Source organism: Aphis gossypii, chromosome 2, assembly GCF_020184175.1.
Source record: "Aphis gossypii isolate Hap1 chromosome 2, ASM2018417v2, whole genome shotgun sequence".
NCBI lineage: Eukaryota > Metazoa > Arthropoda > Insecta > Hemiptera > Aphididae > Aphis > Aphis gossypii.
In genome coordinates, this window is record NC_065531.1 from 4,896,611 (window position 1) to 4,917,281 (window position 20,671).

At 29.8% G+C, this 20,671-nt stretch overlaps 2 protein-coding genes across 3 annotated transcripts in view; both read right to left on the reverse strand.

Moving 5' to 3' along the window:
• Nucleotides 1–413: 413 nt before the first annotated feature.
• Nucleotides 414–20,671, reverse strand: part of LOC114129771 (glucose dehydrogenase [FAD, quinone]) — a 43,581-nt gene continuing 23,323 nt past the window's right edge. The window contains exons 4-5 of one of the 2 annotated variants that reach the window (XM_027994600.2): nucleotides 2,544–3,976; nucleotides 414–1,520 (exon numbers count right to left, since the gene is read on the reverse strand). In XM_027994600.2, the coding sequence (XP_027850401.1) occupies nucleotide 1,520; nucleotides 2,544–3,976 (1,434 nt within the window). In that variant the 3' untranslated portion in view covers nucleotides 414–1,519. Of the gene's footprint in view, nucleotides 3,977–20,671 lie in introns of both variants that reach the window. The other variant, XM_027994599.2, reaches the window with a different exon arrangement.
• On the reverse strand, nucleotides 8,610–19,184 carry LOC114129769 (uncharacterized). The gene is made up of 5 exons (XM_027994597.2): nucleotides 12,161–19,184; nucleotides 11,756–11,859; nucleotides 11,566–11,667; nucleotides 11,303–11,471; nucleotides 8,610–10,695 (listed from the first exon to the last, which is right to left on the reverse strand). The coding sequence occupies exons 1-5, from the start codon at nucleotides 12,201–12,203 to the stop codon at nucleotides 9,005–9,007; spliced, it is 2,109 nt and encodes a 702-aa protein (XP_027850398.2). The 5' UTR covers nucleotides 12,204–19,184; the 3' UTR covers nucleotides 8,610–9,004.

The window sequence follows — 20,671 nt, forward strand, 5'->3', positions numbered from 1 at the left end:
AGAAGTGTCTGCTACAATCATTGCGTGAAATAACTATTGCACAATCTGTTCCCGGTGGTAAAAGTAAATGTTTATTAAATAATTGTATGTAAATGTAAATCTGCTGGGATAATTTACAACTTTAAATCACTTGAATTCGAACTGTTTCAATAAATAACTGTAGGTACCTTAATTTTTTTTATTATTTTTTAAATTTATTGGCACAGTAGGCTTACGTTGTTGTAATTATGCGAGTAGAAACAAAAATTCCAATTAAGTATTTTTGGAATCAAAATCTTATCGTTTCTGTCCACGTTTCGTTCACGGGAAATTATCACATGTGTCGATCAAATATATAATATGGGCTACCTATGTATACATTTTTGATGAGAATCCAAAAAAAAAATTCCTAAAACATGCTATAGAATAAAAAATATCAATATTAGAAATTGCATAGTTTATTTGCATGTAATCTATAAATATTATACATAATTTAAACTTACGACTAATATTATTATATAATAATATGTTATACGTCTAATTAAATGTATATTTTTGATTTTGTTTTGTTTTGTTTTTTTTTTTAATGAATGAATTAAATTAAGATTAAAATACATTCTTATATTTATTCGACACGATAAATAAAATGCATATTCTGATACAATATAATATAACGATAGAATAATAATATTATTTTTAATATAGGTATAATGTGGCATAAATTATTTAAATTACTATTCTTAGGCCTGAATGCTTATGGTTAATGTAAGTTTTAATAATGATAAAAAAAAATGTGCATATCACTTAACTACGGTAAAGTAGAATATACCAATTATTTTGTCATAGTTTATCATATTATACAAAGTGATTGCTAAAACATTCCCTATACATGCGTGTATAACATTTATAATTATTTAGGTATCTATGTGAAAATAATGAATACTGATCATTGTACATCTTCCAATGACAAACTAAAAACTAAAACACAACGCGCAGCTTTATGTATGAGCGTATTGATATTATTAACAAAATAATAAAATAATGTATCAAATATACTTTACAATATACACACGCATAAATATTACAATATTTGTTAGCCAATTCGCTTCTTAATAACATTATTAAATATTATAATAATGGCCCTATAATTTCTCGTTATGGCATTTAATATATTTTAATAACATTATTATAGTTTTTACGTTACTCACCTACCAACTATAATATTATTTTAATAAGAACTAAAGTAGGTACTTAAATTACGTAATATTATAATTTATAACACGTTCTGATACAATAATGATATTAATGATATTAATAATAATAATAATAATAATATAAATTTATTAAAAGCGTGCTTTGCATATTATAATAGGACTTAACAAATAACTGCGTACTATCTTTAGTGCGTATACAAACATATCGAGCTCGTAACCCTAACTCATATACATAATAATATAGTAGGTACCTAATTAGGTATATATATTTGATGGCGACGACTTGAAGGCCGGTCGCGGGACGTGGACGTACAATTGCATTGTTTTCTGTAAAAACAATAATAATAGTCTTCTCAAAATAAAAAAAATACACAAACACCAAATAAAAAGCAAAACCAGATATTAGTATTGGCCGGTGGCTTCTTTGAAGAGTGATTTAATCACCGTCGTCGGCGTAATAAAGCGAACAAGTGTCGTTTGAATATATACATAGTAAGAAATAAAAAATACCTAGTGGTGATGTTTTATGGAACTTTGATATGTATTGACGTGTTGCCGTGATCGTGATCTAAATCAATAAAATTGTGATAAGGACGACGTGTAAAAATATAATATGTTGTGCCGTGCAGTATTTAACAGGTAATAAAGGTGTCAGCATGTGATAAGATTTTGTCTATTATAAATTAAGTGCTCGATTTCTGGTGGAGAAATAGTGCAGAGACAAAACATTAGGGCGAACTCTGATTATTTTTTACGAATGCAATGCTGAGAACAAGATTGCTAGGATTAGTTTTACAATAGTAATATAATTATATGTGTTTAAAATATCAATATGCACAAAACTATATAATATTATATTAGGTATATGCCTATATTTTTAATTTCAAAATCTAATTAAATATAATAATTTAATGTGAATAGAATTATGTTTAATATGAAATTTATAAATAATATTTCGATTTGTTGTCATTACGAATATGAATATTTATAGAGTTTAGAATGCTATAACATAAAACACATAATTTTTGATATTCAGGGATTATTAATTAATTCAATGGTCATTAACGACTATTTTTTATTGACTCCTCAACCACAGTCAGTTAAATTATATTATACTAATATTGAAAATCTTGTGTTTTACTTATTTTGGTGGTGTTTTACAATAAATATTTCTTAATCTATAATGCAAAGACGAAAATAATTGCCAGTGTATTTGTTTTAAGCGTCCATGTATAAGCTAAATATCAACTATAGTGTTTCATATTATTTTGCAATTTTCCAACAATTCTAGCACCAATAGTGTTTATTGAAATAGCACGTCGCCGCTCGGCCGCCATTCGGTCTCCTTACCACTTGCTCCACGGCTTTCGGCCCACCCACCGGGCCTTGATCATATCCGATGCCTTCTCGGCAATCATCACCACCGGAGCGTTGGTGTTTCCAGACGTAACGGCTGGCATCACAGAGGCATCGACCACTCGCAGTCGATCGATACCGTGCACGCGAAGCTCTGCGTCAACAACAGCACCCGGATCGCTGGGCGGACCCATCCGGCAACTTCCGGCTTGGTGATTTTCCGGTCCAGTATTCCTACGGACCGCGCACTCCCAGTATGCGTCGCATCCAAACTCTAAGTCTTCGCAGCCCATCGTTGGCGTCCGATCCAATTCCATGCCGTACTTGCGGAGAGCTGGAGTCTCGGACATCCTGATCGCGATCTTGATACCGTCCACTAGAACAGCCACGTCATCGGGGTGGCTTAAGTACCGGGCGTAGATTGCCGGGTGAGCGAGTGGGTCAGATGACTTAAGTTTGAGTTGGCCGCGGCTCTTGGGATGCAACACAGCTGGTATCATGTTGACGACGCGCCTAGCGTCGCCTTCACCACTGCCCGACTTCTCACCTACCTGACCGGTCTTGGCACAGTCGGCCAAGTAACCACCGAAGAAGAACTGTAGGTCGGGATTGTCATCGGCGGGGTTAACGTACTTGGACGGCAGCACGGCCGTCACCTCGGATATGCCGGTACCGGACATAAGTCCGTCCCGGAACAGCAAGTATTCCATGGCGGTGGCCCAGTTCAGTGGCGTCGTCGACGTGTCGTTGATACGGAAATTGACGAAGAAAGCCACGTGGTTGTGGAGGTTCCGACCGACGCCTGGTAAGTCATGTACGACTGGTACACCGACGGATCGCAGGTCTTCCTTTGGCCCAATGCCCGACAACAGCAGCAACTGTGGCGATGCGACTGCGCCGCCAGACACAATCACTTCGTGGCGTGCATTGATCGAGATTGTCCGTCCGTCCGTCCCGCTATACACCTCTACACCATATGCCGCCTTCTTCTTGGGATCAATGAGCACTCGAGTCACAGTGGAGTTGAGCATCACGTGTAAGTTAGCCCGATCCTTAGCCGGTCGTAGGAACGCCCGAGCTGAGCTGAACCGTGAACCGTTCTTGGACATGGTCTGTGCGATAGCAAAACCCGTGTGCAGAGCCCCGTTCAAGTCGCGCACCTGGTATCCGAGCTCCAGACCGGCCTGCAGGATGGCGTGCGACAGCGGTGGGTGGTACGGGAACTGACCGACCGGCAGTGGACCACCGACTCCGTGATAACCGGCGTCCATAATAGTTGCCTGATGGTTATCTTCGGATTTAAGGAAGTACGGTAATACATCCTGGTAGCTCCAGCCCGGGTTACCCATCTTGGCCCAGCTATCAAAGTCATGCCGGCTGCCCCGCATGTACATCATGCCGTTCATCACGCTCGTACCGCCCAACACCTGTACAAAATCCGTCGTTAATAATATTACGATAAAAATATTAAAGTACTGTAGAATAGAAGCAGTAAGCCCAATTCTGATTTAACCAAAACCTAGGTGGGTATATATTTGGACCAGAGTTACAACAGTTAGCAGCGTCGTGCCTCGTTTCTAATCGTAGTCGTACAGTCGTCCTATGCCCAATTTACATGCATTATATATAACTTATAATACTAAAAATTTAAGTTTGATTTTGAACTATTACAGAATTAGAGTGGACACACTTTGTGTACTTTTATAGTATAAAATAACGAAACTTAACCTCAACAGTAAACTTTACATCTTAGACCCTTCCAACTGGAAATTTATAATTGGGTATTTAAGTGCAATCCCTGCTCCATCTACCAACGATACTTTCCCATCGAAGTGACTTCATTGACACAAAATTAACAGTTGTGAATACAAAATATGGTCATTGATAGTCAATGTAATATTTATTAAATTATTTTATATTATTTAAATAACTTAAGTTACATTATTCGATATCAAAAAAACTGAATTTATTTGTAATTACTATAATTTAAAAGTAAGAGTATTAGGTAAAATACATGTAACTTAAAATGTTCATATTAATAAGTATAAGGTGTATAATTTTAAATCATTTAATCAAAGCTAATCGATATGACATTATGACGACATGTATCATTAATACACACCTATTTGAATGCTATTATATAACTTAATTGGCATAAAAAACGGTATTTTAGGTATATTGAACTATTTTTAATTCTCTTATTAGTTGTACTTATTGTAGATATAACATCTGGCTTCTTTTGCTTGACACTAAAACTACCTGTCTTAATATTTTAATCACTGGAATACCTATTACGTTTTCTTATACACCTTATAGGATATAACGTGTAATATCATATAGATTTAAATCAGTTACTGCTGTCTAAATAAATAGTTCTACTTTAATAATTGTTGTAATCTAAGGAATATTTTTTAAACATTAAACTATCCGAAATCAGAGTTATGGAATTTTTAAATAGATCAAAATTTTTTGCTATCAGAATTCTAATCAAATAAAATTTTAATGAGTAGGTACTATAAGTATTTGATTTCTTTCTTGTTGAAAGTATAATGATAATTTCTATTCTTATTTCTTGTATTCATTCATACTATTATATTTCTAACGACAGAGCCACATCATATACTAATGAATGAAGTTTGAGTTTGGTCGGGAGTTTTGAACGGCGTACTGGACGAATCGAAATTGACTGAAAGGATATAATATCAACAAACTGATTTATAATGACTCTTTTTAAAATTAATAACTTGTATAATACATAATTTATGACAGGTAGTTTTATCATCTGTGAAAATTTCTCTAATTTGTATCGACAGCCAAGTTCTGTCTTATTTGTTAAGGATTTAATCGAGTACAATATTATACCTATCTAGATAACAATACAAGTTAATTCGCATAAACATAACACCACGTAACAAAAATGCAGTTAATTAAACTAGACGGCATTATATAAAACGACAAATATAGTTACACTCTTTCGTGGTCCTGATTGAACGTCTGTAGACATCCCACTAATGGTATAATATAATAATGGGTATTTGCCAAGCACTAAAAATGTAATTGCTTCAACATTTATGACATCATTGACCAAACACGAATAAAATACTCGAGATCACGAATATACCTATCTATTATAACGATAACGCATACCTAAATATTTACTAGCGCAATTTTATTATTTGAAAATTCTTTTTATCTTCATATATAAATGAAGGGTGGAATCAACGTGCAGCTAAAACTACTGAACCGATATTTTTAGTAAATGTATTTATTACTATGTATAGGCGCACTAAAAAAGGATTTTTAGAAATTTATATTTTAAAGGGTAGGAAGAGAATAAAATCGACAGAAATTTTGAGATTTACAATGAAAATTTTTGTTTATAAATAAATGGTTGCTATTAGTTTCAATAATAATAATCTGTTTGTCTGTCCTTTGTTTATAATGCTATGGAAATAATTATGCCTAAACATCTATAAGCAAAAATGTAGGTACATCGTACATTTTAAAATCTCTGTTTGAACACTTCTCAGGGCCGGTATTTCATATTCCACTTAAGCTATAACTTAACCATAAGCTAAGCTTAAATTAATATATTCGAATTTCATTATACTTTTAACACTTAAGTAACACTTAACGTACTAAAAGCTTTACTTAAACTAAACCATACCTAATGTGAAGTTTATCTGTCATTTATGTTATATTTTCTGATTGATTATCATTGCGTTGTGCGATTTTATAAGTAAAAATAGTTTTCAAATCTATATTTTATAGCTATTCAAGTTAAATTAAGTAATTGTGTTGTACTTGTAGTTTTCAAAATGAATGAAATTATAATTTATACATCGGATTCATCACTGTCAAGTGACGATGAAGATATTGTTAACTTTATTGAACGATTGAATCGCCCAAGAAAAAAGCGAATTTATAGAAACCGATTAGATCATTTCAGTACTTGGGATGAGATTGAATTTTATAATCGGTTTCGTTTATCAAAACGTGTTGTGAATGTAATATTGGCATTAATTGTGGATAAAATCCAATCTCCTACCAACAGGTATGTTAAAATTAAACGAAATTAAAAACTTAATATAAAGGGAAATTTATTTAGGTATATCTTACAAAGACTATTTTTAATTTTTAGAAATCATGCCATTACTCCTGAGCAAATGATGTTATTAACATTACGATTTTTAGCATCAGGAAATATGTTGATCACTGTTGGAGACTTTATTGGGATTCATAAATCTACAGCTGGAAAATTTGTTTGGAAAGTTTTAAAAGCCATTGCTATGTTGAGGTCTAAATTTTTAACATTTCCTAATGATGTTGAAGGGCTCAATAATTTGCAGCAAGGATTCTATAAAATAGCAAGGTTTCCAAAGGTCATTGGAGCGTTGGATTGTTCTCATGTGAAGATCCAATCACCAGGTACGAGTTTATACATATTAGGTAGGTATATAATAGAAATGTTAATTTTCAAAGAATATAATACAAGGGAAATCAAAAAAAAAATATGCAACCTGCAGAATATTTCAAGTCTCATTAACAATATTGTAATAATGAAATTGAATAGTATTTTTTGTTTTTGGTCAAGTATAATAGTGAATAATAACCCCCCTGAATTAGCCAATCAATCAAACTTTATGTAAAAGAAACCATTTATTCAGTTGAATAGTTATATTATGCCTTTTACGCATTAACTTTTTAAAATTTAAGATAATAATTTAATTTTTGAAATTATTTGTAAATTTTAGAAGTTTTATGTCCATGCTTCTTGTGTAATATAACAAGTATAATTATTTTGTTGTATTTATTACAGGGGGAAATAATGCTGAAACTTACAGAAATAGGAAACAATTTTTTTCTATTAATGTTCAAGCTATATGTGGCTCAGATATGAAGTTTTTGGATATTGTGGCGCGTTGGCAAGGTTCTGCTCACGATTCTCGAATTTTATAATTTATTTTTGTAACATCTATGTAAAATCATGGAAGAAAATTGAAAAACTATAGCTTTGTTAAGGGTTACACTTAAACTAATTGATATACGGAATACAAATTAAACTACACTTAACAACTACACTTACGTTTAGTAAAGCTATAGCTTAAGTCATATATGAAATACCGGCCCTCAGTGTTGGGCCTATTACTTTTTAACTTAGGTTATTTTCTGCCCATAAGTCTAATGTATCTCTGTACCAAATTTTGTCGCAATTAGTCCAGCCGTTTAGGAATGCATAAAGGACAAACTAACAGATAGACAGAAATCCAACAAATTTAACACACAGTTTGAGATATATAAGAGGTAGAATTTTTTCTACAGATGCAGCTAGTTGTATATATAATATATATATATATATATATGGACGGTTTTGATGAGAAAGGGTACAAATCAAATTATACGATTTTCCAGGAGACAAAAAAAACTTAATAACTTATACTGTGAAATAATTATATTTACAATAACTATTTTTATAATTTTTATATGCACTTTTTCACACATAAAATGATAAATATAAGTATAAATTATTAAACAGGTGTTTAAAGATGACTTATGTCCAATTGCACTAGATATTTTAAAATATATTGACTTATGTCTTTTATCACATTTGACTTAATACTTTTATCACAAATAAATTTCAATACTATTTGTGAGAAAGGGCATAAGTAACAAAAAAATAAAAATGAATAATATATTGTTATTTTAAAATATTACTAACTCATATTTCAAAATAATATTGAATACAAACCAATAGAAATTCTTTTCTCAGGAAAATAAATGTTGAGTTCATTAATAAAATATAGCTAATAAAAAAAATATTAAATGTTAATATTAAGATATTAATAATAAGATATTATTATTATTAATATTAAGATAGAAGTAAAAACATATTATTATTTTAAACATTTCTTAAAGCATTACAAAATAAAGCTTATACAACTTAGTGAGATCCTTACTTCAGGAATAACATTAAATAAAAAGTAAAACAATTGATAAAAAGTAAAAACATAATATTTATTATAGTGAAATATGTAACATTATAATTACATAATAGGTATTTATAACTATCTAATATTTTAAGAGTATTAAAAAATAAAACTTTAATGATTTATTGATATCCTTACTTTAGGAACATAATCATAACATAATAATAATAGTTTATAGAAAATTGAAATAAAAACAATTAATAAAAAATGATAAACACATTAGGTAATTAATATCTTACTCGTCGTCTTCATCCGACACAATAGGATCATTTAAATTCTCCTTGGTTTTTAATTGTTTATAAAAATCATGATACAATTCAGGAATGAATTGTAATAATGATAGTAAATCCTTTTTTTTTTCAAGTGTTACAGGTAAATCATTATTATAAGCTTTGGGTATGGTTGGTAATGGGTTGGAAATAGCATTTCTTCGAGATAAACTTAAACATTCAAATTCTGCATCTTCTTTCAATGAAGTTTTGTAGTATACCAAATCTTTATTACACTTTTTATATCTGAACCACTTGGCATCTCTGAACAAAAACAACTGCCCAACAACATTTTTTTTTTAAATTGATATTTTGATTTTAATAAGCTATTGAAATCTAGAAAATGAGTTTGATCTGTTTCAATGACACTAAATTTATCTTTCCCAGCATAACGAATCAATTGTGCCCAATCATGAGGATGGTTGATAGGAGCAGAGAAACGTTTCTTAGCTTTTTCTATACGTGCATGGTCAGAGTCGCACTCCATTCGCGTGTGCCCTGGTACCATGAATTTGTGGTCTATAATTTGTATTTTATCTTGCTGTTCCAAAAAAGCCAAGCACATAGCCATAAATATAGTATTTTTATTTTGGCCTGGACAGCAGTCACTGTACATTATAACATGAGATATATTTGGTGGAAGATTTGATAAGTAATGGAATACACAAGACCCAATATCGTTGGCACCTCTTTTAGCAATTGTTTCATTCCAAATATAACAATATGCATGTGACGTTAAAACATTATGTACTGTAAGATTAAATGTCCATAACTGTCTTTTGTAGAAGGCCACTGATGATTCCAAGTTGGGAGTTGGAAGGCATTGTTGAAGATCAAATTCTATCACACATATATCATCAGTTACTAAACTAGAGTCTTTCCTTTTTGATTCATATGCATCTTCTGCTTCTACGTGGTGCTTACTTCTTTTAATAATCAATTCAGCCTTTTGTTCATTTGTGCACCTATTGTTGACAATTTGTATATTTAAGCTGTCACATTGGGAACAAGTGTCCTTTTTTGGATTTTTTATTTTCAAACCAGATTTTTTAAAATGTTTTTCATACAACCAACGACTGACTGACTCATTTGTAGTTTTTTTATAATCATCATATGCCAATTGCATAGTAAAATAAGGAGGTAAATATTTTTTTACAGTCTCTTTCCTGCAGTAATGGCTTTCATAAGATGGAAGCAGATTAATATGATTTAAAATAGATTTAACAGTTTGTGGACTTTTCTTATTTTTTGGTGTATTTTTTCCTCTCTTATCTGGAGACATTTTTTGAGCAGGAGATAAAAGTTTTTGTGTACAAATTTTTTGAATGAATTTTGGAGTTTCACCAAATATGTTTAAGAAACATAACTTGCAAATAATAACCATTTCATTGTCCTTTGGAACATGATATTGATATGTCATTTGTCTATTTTTTTGCTTTTCTGGAGTGTCTCTTCTCTTTCTAGTAACTGCTTTTTTAGTTGGTCTTATGAGATTAGATATATATGTTATCCGCCTATCATATGATTTCATCGACCAGTAAATATTGAACAATGTTTGTTGTAAATCCCAATTAATTTTAGTCTTACATCTTAGTCTATAGTCAGTTAAAGGTCTAGATACACGACCATTAACTAGCTTTCCTTTATTAGTAACATATTGCTCCCCACAATTTCTTTTTTCTTTCCTGTTTTGTCTATAAAGTCTGGTATCTCCCTTTTTGCTGATTTTATTTTTTCTGCTATGACTAACATTTTCAACATTCCCATCACTTTCAATATTTTCAATTATTCCAAGACTTTCAACATTTTCAACATTACCATCATTTTCAATATTGTCAATTATTCCAAGACTTTCAACATTTTCAACATTTTCTATATTCATAGCAAAATCTAAGACATAAAATCAGAATAAAATATTTGATATACCTATGTAAATCACTATATTTATCAGGTTCAAGAGTAAATTGAATTAGTAATAATTAAGTAAATTATATTATTTATTAATAGGTGTGTGTATTAATATAATATTATAGTGTATAATGATTATTATTAGGACATTAGGTATTAATTATATTATTAAGTAAATTATACCTACATATAGTTACACAAAACTAGAATTATTATAAAATTAATTAATAAAAATAAATTGTCTTAAAGCTTATAATTTTTGTTTTTTTTATTTTTGCATGGAGGGGGCAGGGTATTGTAAGGGAGATGAACAAAAATAAATTAACTGTCTTGGAAAAAAAATAAATTTTAACTTAACACTATGGTAACATACAAATCAAAAGTAATTTAACAGTATGGATAAATCTTCAAAAATATTGTAAGATAATTAAAACTAATAATAAAGTAGATTGGTAATGGTAGTTTTATATTATTAATAGAGAAGAAAAATTTGGATTTTCAAAGAAGACACATTTCTATACATTTAAATTCATTAAGTTTCATAATTATTTGTACATAAATACAACTACTAAGTATAAATAATTAATACCTGGTTCAAAAACATGCTCAGGTGTTTCTAATACTACACTAACATCATTATCATAGTCAGGTGTCTCTTGTACTATTATTTCAAAATCTTCACCATTTAATGTTATCATATTTACACTATTATTTTTGTGTTCGTTGGCATCAAAAAAGTTACACTGATTTACCCATTGCTAAAATTAATTATTAATTTAATTAATATATTTTAACAATTAAATAAAATAATTGTTTTACTATAAGTTTAAATAGTTGTGAATATTTACTGACTTGAACATTCATTTTTGAATTTACACAACTAATTTCATTGACATCAGTATGATTTTCAATTTCCATATTGTCGTTTGACTCGTTATGCTGGTTATTTTGGTCCTAGTAAAAAAAAATTGAATTATGATTAAGTACTTAGTTATACATAAAGTATAATAATTAGAAGTATTCATAGAAAATAAAATCTTACATTTATATCAGAATTTAAAGCAGCATTAAATGAATGCATCAAATTGCGTCGCAATGGTAATTTGGTGATGGTTGATGTTGACTGTTGCTTGGCATCATTAAAATCTAGATATTTGAATTTAAAAATTCATAGTTAATCAATGTCTACAGATTATGTAATAATATAATAAAATAACTTTAAATAATATAGTAAAAAATGTAATGTAAACATCTTTAATAATTCTATTTGATTTCTTGCTAAATCTGTAAACTAGCCAACATTTTCTGTTGACTACAATCTATGATGGCTAATTGATTTACTTACTACAAAATGTTATTATTCATTACATTATTTTACTTTAAGTATGTAACAAGTAGTATGTTTGTTTTAATATTAGTTGTATTATTAAAATAAACAAGTACTTACTTTTTGCCAATGTTAGAAGTAGTTTAGATCTTTTAGAAGTCATCTCTTTCAAATATCAATTTGTATTAATTTAATTAAAATGATTACACAACTACACTAATAATAATTATGTCAAATAAATTCGAAAAAATATGAATTTACATCTATTCTTATTGTGCCTGTGAAGACGATCGTCGATCACATCACATTAATAACAATATTATTTATAACAACAAGTTTTTGCTTTGAGTGACTTATCCCCTTTCTCACCAAAACCGTCCATATATATGTGATACTAATTATGACCTATTTAAAAGTGTTGATTACGGATAAAAATAAATTTCGATTCTTGTCAAAATATCTATTTTAGTTATATATACATAGCAAATAATATACTAACACCGTCCCTGAAACTAAATATAACAACGAGTCAAAACAAGTTGTGGTCACAATTATTAATATCATTTTTAATTTAAATAACGAAAAGATTGTCAAAATGTGAAACTTATTTAGATTGTTTACTTAGGTACACGCCACCAAGGTAACAATTTTTCAACGAGTAGAGATAACAAAAAATTCTGAAACGAAAAGACATTGAAACTTGTTTTTTAACTTGTTAAAAATATATATTATAATTGCTAACAAATATTTATAGTAATTGGTACAGATTTGAGAGACTTGTGTTCAATAAGTGGGTTATCTAACATTTTATATACATTTCAATAGTTGTCTTAATATAAATAAAAGTCATATATACTTATCCGTTAACAGATTTTCATAAAAAAAAAATGACATTCATAGAGCTCATCGCTATATTATTGTTACGTAATTTGTGTCATTATCGGTGTATTATAAAACATCGTCTAAAATCTAAAACCAAATTTTACGGTGACGCGTTCTTGTGTAAACACCAACAATAATTATTATTGAATAATGAATATAAACATTTTTTTTTCACAATTTTCTACGAGTAACCATTAACATATATATGGAAAAAAATTTGTCTGCGACATGAATTTAGATAATGAAGGTCGTCTTTGCAAAGCACCTCACAATAATAATCAAATATCAACTGTTGTACGCAAATACTGCCAATGAATAATTATTGATGTAGCAGTGTAGCTCATAGTATAATTGTTATGTACAGGGTTGCTATTATTTTTTTATTTTGTATTAGAACATTCATTATTTAAAAAAAAAACATTTAATAAATTATTTTTTTCAATTTTTATCATCATAAATATTAGGTTTTACTTTTTCAAATAATGTACATTTTAAATAGAATATTTCTCTCAGAATTAAAAATACATAGAAATTTAATTTAGGATTAGGATCTAATTAGTTATAATTTTATTTAAAGTATTGATTAGCGATCAACGGAGTACTATAATATGATTTCCATCCAGCTCATTTTAAGTTAAAATACGTATAACTAATAAACTCCTCAATCGAAATTTGATTTTTATACAATAAATTATCAGTATACTTTCTAAAAGTGAAGATAAAAAAGGCATAAAATAGGTAACCGCTCTTCTGTAAAATAGGTGTCAAGTGTAATAGTAATTGATTGGGTCACTGACCAGTGACGGATGACGTGTAAATTTGCATTAAACGATAAATTATTGTATTTGATGAAACACAATTCTAAGTTGAAACAGTCAAACATTTTGGTATCAATATTACCGAACAATTATTCTATATATTATATTCATTTTTACTAATGTTCATATTTTTTACCCATCGATTATTTGAAGAGAACTGAGCAATTTTTATATTTGACCCGCCAAAGTAGGTGCAAACAAATCCAATTTTCTACCAGAAACTTTTTTCCAAGATGATAATCGAAGCAGTTTGCAAAATCGATACAGTTAACTCATTGTTTAGAATCTAAAATATATATTATGGTGATTTAAAATAGTAAAAAATAAAGAAAGTAAAAAAAAAAACAAATACGAATGTCTCTACGAACAAAGAAGTCGGGCGAAATGTTTGAAGTATAACATAATATAATTATTTAGTGATGTTTCTATAAAGCATAAAATGGAGTAGTACGCGTGTAAAAGTTTATTATTATAATTATTATCTATCTTCCATAACGTTGGATCCGTGAAGAGTGCGGACCGAAATTTTTGGGTCGATCCTCGAATGCGTCGTCGTGTGAGAATTATTCAAAACCCGATCGATGATGATGTTATAATTTTGAAACTGGGCGATGATCGGTGGTAATATTATACATTATAATTAGTGCGAAACAAAAGTGGCGAACGTTTTCTCACACTACGGTTGTTGCGAGTTGAAACGTGTACCACGAGCTAAAGAGGAAAAGTAATTAGCCGATCGGCGTCGATCCTAAAATCATCGTCATCATCGGCCATCGGGTCTTGTGTAAACTGTATGATATATTTTTACGTCTACTCCCGTCGGTCGCCATCGTGTCGCAGTAGAAAATCGATTTATTCCATCGAAACACATACATGTATTGTATATAACGTCACGAAAGTCGCTATTGAAATCACCGTGAAAAAACGAGAGGACGGTTGACGCTTCGTATTTAGTTCCTACCCAGAGGGCGTTAAATCGTCGCTCGCTTTGCCACACAGATATCGAAATATGAAACGCGGTCGCTACCTATTGTCAGTCGTGCAATGATAATAGTGTACACTATTAATGAATATTCTTCTTAAGCATAATTCATACACGAAACTGCGGTAAATCAATAACGATCTGCTGGTCGACGTGATATTATCGGCACGGCCCACAGAAGTGGCGTCAAGGGAAATCGGTACCGATGACGCGAATACGATCTGCAATGACGCGAAATCGCTCGAACCGCGGCTGTTCGTTAATGACGAATTAAGAAATCGCGATCATCTCACAACGATGACGGAGCTACTGTTTCTACTGGTCCAGTGGTCCAGCAGTTACAGGTTTGTCCGCGTATTATAATACTGTTGTGGTATAATAATATAATATTGTGTATTGTGCAGAATGATTCACCAAATATACTCACGTGCAGTGACTATATAAACTTGTTTTTATAACAACAATCACCGTTTACGGTAAGATATTTTGATGCATCCAATTCGAAATTCGAACGAGAAATTTCTGTATTGTTAAACTTTATGTGCTAAGGATAATGAGTAATAATATTATATCACCTATGGGAGTGGTATTATGAGTTCTAAAAATTATTAATGCTTGCCAAAACCATAGTATATAAAATCTATGTACAAAATTTCAAGTTAATAGACCAAATGGGTTTATACTGTGCGTTGATAATACATCAATCGTTTTCTTCTTAATCGAGTAAAATTTTTTGGAAATCTTTTTCACAACGATATATTATTTCACCGGTAGGCGCAATGTCTCGTTGGAAAACCAGACCCGAAGCGGTTGCCGAAACACATTTAATAATATTATCATCGCCATCGTTGTAACCACAAACGCGTAATATTGGCCAGCGGGTGAGTTACACGACGAGGCTTTCTCGTGTTGGGATGACGATTAATTTTTATAACACACTCGTAATGAACTGCAGTGACTGCCCGTATTTCCGCCTAGAGTGTTTGTATATATGACGTATTATTATTACTGTTTTGTGAACCTATGCTCGCCCGATCGAGTGAGTATGTACAGGGGCGCCCGCAGAAAATCAGCTCAGTGGGTGCAAATTGAAATGCATGTTATATATTTAACATATATTTACTTTATTATATAAACATAACTCAAAATTTAATGCAAAAAATTATGAAAATTATGAATCAAATAGTAGAGGAGAGTGTTACTTGTTTTCGGGTAATTCCCGTATATTTTGTTCTGACATCTAAATATAAATATATAGTCTAGATAGTAGATATAATAATAATTATACCATACACAGTGACACAGTGTATAAGAATATACTAAATATCGTCATAAGACATAAGGACATAATATTATTCTGTGAAAATTTACCTTACGTGATTATTGGTTTTTAGAAAAAAAATCAGAAAAAAATTGAATATTTTATAATATAATATAATTATTTTTTTGTATATTAAAAAATCTCAGTGGGTGCAATGGCACCCACTGGCCCCTCTCTCCGGGCGCCCCTGAGTATGTAACATTATATTAAACCATATATGACTATGCGAGTAGAATGGTCTACGGACTATAAAAAAAATTTCATCAAGGGTTTGTTATAATAATATCGTCGTTACCTGCCCACAGAGTCACGTGAAAAGCAAAATTAATAAAAAAAAATTAAGTCGGAATAAAATTTAATATTATAATGGATTCGTGACGATATATTTTGTATAACGCACAAGCACAGAAACATATAATACCTATGTAAAATATTATTATTGTTTTTGTTGCCGTTATTACTGAAAGAAACGCAGACGCAAAAATCTTAATTGTAATTTACATTATTTATTTACGGCGCGTTCCATGTACGTATTATAGACCGATATTATAATATAGTAGGTATTATTTTTTATTATCGTAAACACTATTGTCGAGCCGATGAAAAAAATATAAATATATATATATATATATTTATCGAGGCGGTGGCACAAGCGTGTGGGCGAAACGGAAGAAGAATGATGTGCGAATGGAAAATATAGTGTGCATATTGTAATGAGAGAAAAAAACGTGTTACAAATATTATTATCGTTAATATTATTTTTTGTCGGTTAAGCTAATAGATACTTATCTATTTTAATGGTGAAGGTACCTCCGTAACAAAGCACTTTATTGTACCCGCCAAGTATGGTCTACATCTATAATCTAGTCAGACGTTTTAATAATAATCATATTATAATATGATTTATTTTGTTAACGATGTTTATTGCATTGGATATTGCGATTTCATAAATTGGATTTTACAACCCGGTACTTTAGCTTTGAATTAGAGATATGATATTTTTTTTTAACACCAAATAGCAATACATGATTTATTGTATATACCTATACATAGGCAGGGGCGGCTCGTCAGGGGAGACTTTGAGACTGAGTCTCCCCCTTAAAAAAACCCAGTTACTTGTAAATAATAATTAATTAAAATAATAATGCATAAAAATATTTTTATTCGAATTGAAAATATAATATTATATAATTTATATCGTTTTCTTTGTTTAATATTATAAATTGAAAGCAACCAAATCTAAAACCTTTAAATAGTTATTTTAATAGAAATGCTATTTTAGTTTTATCGATGACGGTGACGGTCGCCTTTACAGTGAAACTGCCGCCCGACAGTTTCAATCATAACATGTAAAATGGTATGGCCGGTTCGTTGGAGGGCCGGAGGGGGCAGGGAGAATAAGCTGCGTATTATAGACTCTATTGAGACTGGGTTCACGACAATAATTGCCGTACCGCGCGCCGTTCTTAGTCGCTGACCGCTGTCATAATTTAATGCATTTTTATGATTTAATAACTATAACCCGTTTACTACAGGGTTTTATACTATCTTCTATTTGATATTTGTTATATTTCTAATTATTTTAAAAATGCAAAAATACAATATAATAGACATATTATTAATTAGTGGTTTTAATACTTTAACTTACGAACAAAAAAATCAAATTAAACTTAAAAATATTAACTAAATATGTAATACTATAATATTATTAGATTTTCAATAATAGGGTTTTTCTTGTTCGTTGTTGTACGTAGTTTATGTTATATAATTTTAAGTCTCCCCAGAATATTAACTCACGAGCCGCTACTGAGGTACCTAGTAAATTGTTATACTATTTGTTTCCCATTCTAAAATTAAATTCTGCACCGTAAGACGTTTTTTAATTATTTGGTGCAGACTATAGATATTCGATCTGGTTCAATGAAATTCACAAATTAAAAAACAAAATCATTTTTTTATTATATTCTTATAATAATAAGCCATAAAGCCTTAAGGTATCGTTTAATAATTTAAATTTTCATCAATAGTAATGGATAAGCAGACTTCATTGGAACGTTAAAAAAAATTCAGTTAACCAAAAATATATAGACCTCTGACATACCAACATAAAGATTTTAGAATTCGTAAATAACTTATTCAACTTTTGAAGCAGATCTTAGAAAACATTTTAAGTTTATTAACATTGATTTCTTCCAGTAAAAAAAGCACATAATTGGATCCTTACTTAAACTCTCGCCGCATAGTCATATTATACTCCATACACATTACACACACACACAGACTTTCGACAAAACTATTAAAATTAATTAATTACAACAATAATAACAATTAAGACGTTCAATGATTTCGATTGTGCACAATAAAACGATATTTTGTTCTATTTATACGTCTTACATAATATTATAACTGCACAGTGCTTGCGGTTTAATTAACTTGGATAATATTAAACAAGGAACTAAGTGTACCTATACATATATCTATTATTTAGGTTAACAAATTGTTTAATAAATTCGCAGAATAATATTTTCGCGTTTTTATCCGACCATGAATTTCGCTTGAAATATCCGTACTATTTATTGTACTTACACAAAATAAAACAAAAGACATAGAACATTGTTTCACCTGGTTGGGTCGTATCGACGTAAATTAATTTTGTACAACAGCAAAAGAAACATTTAAGACCATGAAGTTTTGGAAGCCCACAAATGTTTCGCCATCGGTGCATGATATATTTTATGATTGATTCTACTTGTAATATGCATTGGGTACCGATAATAAATGAGAAATATTTCAAGCCAAGCTTTCGTGTTTTCTAATGGAACTTATCGAACATACAATCACGTTCCTATTTTAAATCATTATTATTTTTCTTATATGTTAATGTTTATATAATAAACCACATTCTGTCTTGAAACATGCGGATTCAATTATTACCGTAAATGTGAAATATTAATTAATTTTAATAGTATGAAAGTGCTTAGATTCTTAGAGTCGTAAAGCATTGAATAATAATTAATTATGCACAGTAGGTAATATTTATGTATTTACAAAAACATCAATATAACTTATGAGTTTAAAGTAAATAGTAACATTATTTTGAAAGTATTTTTTTTCATAATAATATAGAATGAATAAATTTTGAAAGTAAATAGCAACGTATTTATATAATACTGTGTACCATCGTAGAATCGTTGGTATTAAAACTGTTAACACAATATCTATACGTATGAAGTTTTTATAATAAAATTAATCAATTTTCCGTTTATTATAATTAATAGTTTTGTTGTGCTGTGTAAAAAAACTGTTAATTGTCAAAAATTAATAAATTGTATTTTAATCACAGTTTTCATCATTGTTTAATCTTTTATAGAACAGTTATCATTTTCATTTATGTTTTACGGTTGATATACAATAATAAACCATAGACATCATAAATAACAAAATAAAACTCATATTAGTATTTTGTATCTACTGATTAATAACGACGCTTTTAAGCGGTTCGAAAGCAATTGAAGTTTGAAAACTAGATATTTTTTACTAATGATAGATAATACTATTAAAATAATAAAGTATTTTAATGCATAACAACAATATAGTCATAGCATAATATGATTTATAAATATAATATAATTAGGTATTTTGTATATATGTATCTATTTCAATTACAACGATACAGTTTGAATAACTAAATCCAAATTTTATTTTAAATATTTCAACTAACTAATTAAGTAGTGTTATAAGGTTTTTATAGCGAAATTGCTATAATCATTGGGTACTCGGGATGGTATAGCGATTGTTTATATGAATTTTAAACGCATTTAAAAAATTGTTTACAAATCGATAAACTTCTCACGACTTACTAATTCATGGTCGGTTTAGGTAGAAAAATTAACCGAAAAAATAAACAATCAAATTGTGAACGATCTTCGATCCAATTTTACATGTTTACGGTTTTCATTAAATTTTTTTCTGTCACGAAACCAAACATCGCAGTGGTTTGATAAAAATTATACTTGCTAACACGAATCCGCAGAAAACCACACAACCTCGGCCGGTTTATGGCCCAATGATCCTATAGTTCGAAAACCTGACCTGACCTGAATATGTTTGAATAAAAACCAATAGCTGACGTCGTGACTCCAGTCTCATCGAACACAAATAAGTCGTATAGGGAAAATCTTAGAATTCTATGGACAGAATACTAAAAATATATTACGATTCTACGAAGGCTAACGATATAATATCCGTTCATTAAATTTATTAAAAAGGTAATATATATATATATTGTTTATAAAAAAAAATATAAAAGTCAAGGATTTGAAGTACTCGTAATTGCGACACTTTCACGAAAATCCGTTTCCTTTGGACGACTTTATTAATGGTGTAATACTTTAATATTGCATTAAAATGAAGAAATAAATAATATTTTAATTACATTAAAAAATGAATTATATTTTTATAGAAATACATTCTATACATAAATATGTTCTCGTGACCTTCGTATAACTACTTGTAATTCGCATTACAATATTTTTCATTTTAAAATATTACACGAACAACCTTTTTTTAAAGCGCTTAGGACATATGGAAAATATAAATTAATGTCCGAAAATTAAAAGCTCGATATT